This window comes from Suillus clintonianus, assembly GCF_016758775.1.
Source record: "Suillus clintonianus strain FC179 chromosome Unknown DEU56scaffold_60, whole genome shotgun sequence".
NCBI lineage: Eukaryota > Fungi > Basidiomycota > Agaricomycetes > Boletales > Suillaceae > Suillus > Suillus clintonianus.
The window spans coordinates 84,453-90,452 of record NW_024539284.1 but is presented as its reverse complement, the minus strand read 5'-3'; the positions used below and the strand labels follow the sequence as shown (position 1 = coordinate 90,452).

General features: G+C 51.5%; 3 protein-coding genes across 3 annotated transcripts; 1 reads left to right on the top strand and 2 right to left on the bottom strand.

Moving 5' to 3' along the window:
* Window positions 1-2,141: 2,141 nt before the first annotated feature.
* Window positions 2,142-2,423, bottom strand: DEU56DRAFT_721721 (uncharacterized protein; the record flags this gene model as incomplete). The annotated part of the gene is made up of 1 exon (XM_041347703.1): window positions 2,142-2,423. A coding segment is annotated over one exon (282 nt), but the record flags the coding sequence as incomplete, so codon positions are not given.
* Window positions 2,424-2,585: 162 nt separating this feature from the next.
* DEU56DRAFT_694152 (uncharacterized protein) lies at window positions 2,586-3,287 on the bottom strand (the record flags this gene model as incomplete). The annotated part of the gene is made up of 1 exon (XM_041347193.1): window positions 2,586-3,287. A coding segment is annotated over one exon (702 nt), but the record flags the coding sequence as incomplete, so codon positions are not given.
* A 1,136-nt stretch (window positions 3,288-4,423) lies between these two features.
* DEU56DRAFT_955914 (uncharacterized protein) lies at window positions 4,424-5,635 on the top strand (the record flags this gene model as incomplete). Its single annotated transcript, XM_041359232.1, has 3 exons — window positions 4,424-4,664; window positions 4,713-5,048; window positions 5,111-5,635. Exons 1-3 carry the CDS (start codon window positions 4,488-4,490, stop codon window positions 5,633-5,635), a joined length of 1,038 nt encoding a protein of 345 aa, XP_041206190.1. The 5' UTR covers window positions 4,424-4,487.
* Window positions 5,636-6,000: the final 365 nt, after the last annotated feature.

Sequence of the window (6,000 nt, the reverse complement as noted above, 5' to 3'; positions counted from 1 at the left end):
CTGGAGTCCGGCCGCGGAAGCTGCGCCGAAAGGGAGGTTATGGTCGATATAGAAGAGATCGTGAAAACGCACCACTAAGTAGCGCTTGTGATCTGGAAGGATGGGAATGGTGCGGTAGGCACTTTCGATGTCTAGAGAGGCTGCTTGAGTGCCCGGAGGGGCGGTAGCGACCTGAGACAGAAGGTAAGCGGGAGCGCTTGAATGAGGGATCTGGGAGGATCTGAGGGGAGTAGGTGCTGCCCCGGACTGCCCGAAGGGTTGCACTCCTCAGCGATGTTGAGTCACGAGGTCATGTAACCAGACGGTAGTGGAGGAAGGGGGAGAGCAAGAGTGGGAAGTGAGGAGAGGAGAGGGAACGTACAAAAGAAGCAACTTGTTCCGCTGTACCCCAACGAGTCGGGTAGTCTTTCGCGTCAATTTCATCGTTGATAGAACGACCCAGAGTGCCCTTGTAGGATAGGTTGCGACAAACGCGGTGTTTGGGTGGTTGACCTGGAGCGCCGTCTTTGGAGGCAATTTGGAGAGGGGAGGAACAGAAAGGCCCGATTTTGAGTTCAAGTTCTTGCTGGGTGAATGGACCACTGAAGCGTCCCAAGGCGAGTTCGGAGTTGATGTATTCTTTGATGACGTGTTCGTGCTCGTACGCGCTGGGAAGATTGGGAGGCGCGTAGGTGGAATGGATGGCTTCGAGTCGACCAAGTGGGAAGCCGTGCTTTAATTTGAACACGAGTTCTGGATAATCATCAAGAAGATTAGCGTTGCGCAAAAAGGTATCGAGATTGTCGGCTGAATAAGGTGAAATAATTTTGGCGAAGTCTGGATCATTATCGTATGGAGTACAAGTGATGCTGAGGTGGTCTAAATATACATGGTGAGGTGCTGCAATAATGGGAATAGGGTTCGTGTCCCAGCAAGAAAAGGGAATGGAGGACGAATTAAGAGGCCAGGCACTTGCGACTGCAGGCACCATGGTCAGTGGACCCGCAGAGGGAGCAGGCGTGGATTTCGCCTTCTCTGTGGGAGCGCTTGGTGCAGGTGCGCTTGCCGTTGCAGTAGATATTGTAGTCGACGCAGTACTTGACGTCGCCATTGGCTCATGACACGAGTTGCTTGTTATTGACCTTCGAGTGTGACGTCGAAGTCGACGACAAGGCGTCGGTGCAACTGGGGAAGGTGTGTCCAAGTTGTCCACAGGCCAGACAGAGGGGAGGGAGACGTTCAGAGTCGTTGGGTTTGGTGGGGGGGCCGAAAGGATTTTTCGGTGTTGGGGTTCTTGTGAAAGGAGGAGTCTCTAGAGGGATATGGTTCGTGGCGATGGCTTTTAAGACCGGTGACGGCGTCACTGACGGCTCTTAAGGATTCGTATCTGGCAACTCGACCTTTAACGTCTTCGAATTGGCGAAAGTACTTAACTTCGTCCAGGGTTTTTTTTTTTTTTTTTTTTTTTTTAAATCATATTTATTGTCCTTTGGGGTCGTAGACCCTATGTCGGACATAGCCCTTTACACGGGGGGCTGACTCCCGCTTAACTATCGTAGGTGTATATAGTAAACTATGTGCTTTGTTGAGTAGGTGTACGCGTACTCCGTCGACATGTTGTCGGGCGAAAGCCGACGTCGATTTCGTACAAGGGGAATAAGGTGATGTAGTGATGATGGTCAGTTGGATCTCTACCTCTACCATGGGTGTGCGTCCAGCGCTGGTTCTTCCCTTCAGGCTCGGAGTGTTTTTGTTTTGATAGTTATGTTTGTGCTTGCGTATGTATCTGTTTTTCATATTGACAGTGTTTTAAGTTATGAACGAGCTATTGAGTCGAAATCTCACCGAATGTGGGTTTGAATCTTTCCGTGCTGTTGACATATCGCATGAGGGGCGCGGTCGCTTGGTCTGAGGTGAGCAGGAATGTAAGGGAGTTGGCTTTGCGTCGTAGCGAGTTGGAGAGTATATGACGCTCTCTAGCGTATTGTGGGCAGTCTAGCAGGAAGTGTGGGAACTGTTTCCTTCACATTTGGGCAATGTGGACAATGCGGCGTGTCGTTCTTCCCGATTCGGTGTAGATGCTGATTGAGTGGAGAGTGGCCGGTGCGAAGTTGCATTATGATGCTGGTCTGACGTCTTGGGAGAGACACTACTAGTTTAATGAACTTTTTGGAGGGCATGCTGGCGTCTATGGTTGATGCTTTTGCATAACGTGGTGATCTCTTCCACGTTGCTGACCATTGGGTGCGCAGGTCTTCTTGATGCCACTGTTTGATGGCTGCGGCGCTGTCTGGGAGTCGACCATGACGGAGGAAGGGTGGTAGGTGTTCTTTCATGCTCGTGTTTCCTCTCTTTTCCGCTGCTTCCTTGGCCAATACGTCCGCTAGCTCGTTCCCTTCTACCTCCTTGTGCCCCGGTATCCACCTTACTGTCAGATCGAAGTTGAGGCCATTGTCGTCTCTTTGCTTTGCTAGCTGCGCTGTCATTTTCCGGAAATGTTCTACTAAGTATCCGCCTGAGTGAATGTGCTGGCTCTCACCGGATTGTATAGCTGCCTGATTGTCAACTAGTATCGAGGCTGGGTATCTCATGTTTCTCTCCGTCGCGATGAGCTGTGCCGCTAATGATAGGCCAATGACTTCCACCTCGAAGACTGTGTGCTTGCGTTCTGATCCAAGGTGGTATCTTAATTTACGAGGTGCTTGTCCCGCTCGTAGTAGGATCGCTGCTGCGCCCACTTTCCCATTGTGCCCTGAGCCGTCCGTGAATATTTGCACTTCGTCTTTCAACTCCTTTTGTTCCTTGATTGCGTCTTTTTCCTTTCGATTGATGTGAGTCTTGTAGACATTCGATCTGTGGCTGTTCGATCTGTCGACGAAGTCTAGTGTCTCGATGTCTTTGGGGTAGAGACGGTAGGTGGCTAAGAGGTTGTGTAACGATGATCGGTGGCGTGCTGTATTTCGATAACGGATGATGTGTTGTAGGTGTGGGTGTAGCGGGTGTCGTTGTGGAAGCGTGGCAAGTCGTAGAGCTGCTCTATGACATATCTGTTGTAGAAGAAGGGGGATTGGTAGTAGGTTAGCGTGATTGTCCAGTATATCTGTGGCGGTTGTCCTCATTGCGCCAGTTATGCTGATTGCTGCTATCCGTTGGATACTTGCCAGACGTTTGGCTACACCTATTGATCCCCTTTGCGTTGTCGTTGTGTCGTTACGGAGTGTGGGCTTGAACCATAGGTTTGCTCCGTATGTGAACTTTGGCACCGCGAGGGTGAGATATAGTTGTCGCATTAGTTTTGCTGAGATTCCATTGACCGGTGTGGGAGAAATCGTAGAAGTCCGCTATAGTGATAGCGTACCGATCCTGCTGGGTGCGAGAATAGTAGTCGACCCAAGGGGATAGCTCTGAGAGCAGTTCCTCAAGTATGAGCGAGGGGAACAGTGAAGAAGGAAGTGATGCGCTGAAGACAGAATGGCTGTGTATGCGAGGAGATGCGGAGATGCGAGAATGCGCGGAGATGCAAGGTATGTGGAGATGTGAGGTATGCAGATGCGGAGATGCGAGGTATGCGGATGCGGAGAAACGAGTGAATGTCTAGAGGGTACCAGGTATGCGAAAAGGGTAGGGTACCAGGTATCGGAACAGGTAATCGGGTAGAGCGAACTAGGTACCAGGTATATTGCGAAGACGTGCAGAAACCGCCTTGCAAAGGAACTCAACTAGGACTAGCAATAGTCAACTGTCAATGGCGATGCGAGCGTTCGCGCGGGATGAGAAGGCAAACAGGTGATTGCTCAAGCAAGGAAAGACAAGGTAAGACTAAGCTAGTGACTCCGCAACACACAACCAGAGAGGGAATGTAGGAAAAGTCTTCGATACCAGTCCGCAACGTAGTATATAACAGAGTCCGTAAGAAACCGGAACTGTATAAGCGAATGCATATGTACACGAAGTCGGAGGGGGATAATATGTAAGTAGCACTATGCGACCTCGTGCATGGGAACTGATATGTAACTGGTCCTGCGAACGGTTAGGAATGACTAACTAAGGATGAGAACGCACCAGTGAGGACGGACGGATGCAGACAGGACATGGACGGATAGTGCGTTGCGATGCGATGAGTGCATGGATTCCGCAACCTCGTGTGATGGTCCGCAACGGCCTGTGGAAGGTATGCGTGACTTCGTTCAGTAAGGGGAAATGGTGCTGTACGGGGCTGCAGCCAGATCGTCTCCTACACCTGCGGGAGACTCAAACACTGACCATCCCTGGTCAGCAGCATGCGTGGAATGTGGACTTAGCAAGGGACGTCCACGGATAAGTCACGTGACCGGGTGTGTCGGAACGGTAAATGAAAAGAATGCGGATGCCGGTGATCGGAGTTGCGGACTTTGGTGCTTCGACCCGGAACAAGGGTTCCGTTGTTAACACGTTGCGCACGCAGTTTTCTCGTTCCCTATAACCATCTTCCTTTCCATTTTTCTTTCTCTTTCTTCCCATCCTCTACCATGCCTCCCTTCGTCTTCATCAACAAACCTCCAGTGGATGACGAGTCTGCACGTTTGCGGAAGGAATTCGTGTCCCTTGTTGCGAAGTTGGACGTGACTATGAAGGTCGTTCCGGACGATCAACCAGAGTTGATGGAGGAGAAGCGGGATTGGAATAGGCAATGGGATGAGTTGTCCGTGAGTACCTGTTGCTTTCCTTATTGATTCGCATTGACTGGCGCGTAGGCTTCGTTTAGCACATGCTTTGCTGCCGCGCAGAAGCGTGGGCTACAGTTCTCATTGTCCGCAGCCGATACCGCCTTGGTCAAGAGCGGGAATCTGACATATGCAATGCACGAGTGTCAGTTGACCGAGAAGATGCAGGACGACCAGGAGAAGATGGATGTGGTTTTGGGCAACGCTAGTGCTGGTGAGGAGGATGCGGATGGAGAGCCTGAGGTTGCGAGTACCAAGGTAGCGACTTCTACCAAGCGTCCACGTAAGGCGGCTGGTAAGGGAGCTGGGAAGACGAAGAAATCTCCAGAGGTAGTTCCGTCTGAGGCCGATGAGCCGCAGGAACCAGTATGTCGTTGTTCAGTGTCTTGCGCAACGGAGATGCGTTTGGCTGACGATGCGAGTTGCAGAAGCTTGGTGGTCGTGCGATCGCCCCAGGACCTAAGGTCGACCACGTTCTTCCCTGTGCCAATTGCAGGAAGCGTGACAAGCTTTGCAGTGGTTCGCGGGGCCAGCAGTGCGATCCTTGCAAGGTTGCGAGGACCAAGTGCGAGTACTCGTCTTTCGGAAAAGCGTCTGCGAAAAAGGGTCCCTCTGTTGCGTCGACGCCTCCGGTGGCTAGTGGATCTCATTTGTCCGCACCTGGCCCTATCCGGCGTACCGTTTCTTCTCCGGAACGTCAGGTGTGGGATCCGATCGAGGTATCTGATGGTGAGATGGGGAGTACTGCTAGGCGTCGTTCAGTTGCGACTGGGAAGGGGAAGAAGATAGCAGTGGAGGATGATGTTGAGGATGCGGAGGACCTGGAGGAGTTGCATGAGATGCGCCAGGTGCGTGCAAAGCTCATGCAAGCGTATAGCATGATCTTCGAGGCCACCCTCGCACTTGACAAGAGGGAAGCGCGCATCCTTAAGAAGCGTGCCGCTCGCAAGTAGATACCTATCTCAACCTGTTTTTCCATCGCATCCTGTTTGTACAAATAGAGGTGATCCTGGCGTCCGGTCCAATCCATATCCATGTCTGTCCGGGTCCCCACTGAATGCCTAATTAACAAGAAAAAATGGTAAGTGCGTGAATACGGTGCTATTTCGAATGAGAGTCAAGAATTTGAGAACGTGTCTTGTGCGTGCGGAGTACCGTCCGTCTTATCTTCGTCGTGCAACTGCCTTCCTCTGTACCAATCCTGTGCCCTGGTTGCGGTGAGTATATGGTGTGAACTTTATATGAGTCAATGTGCGTGATGCGATAGCCGCGTGCGAATGAGAAAGAGTATCCGTTGGTTGCGCATCTAGTCCAATCC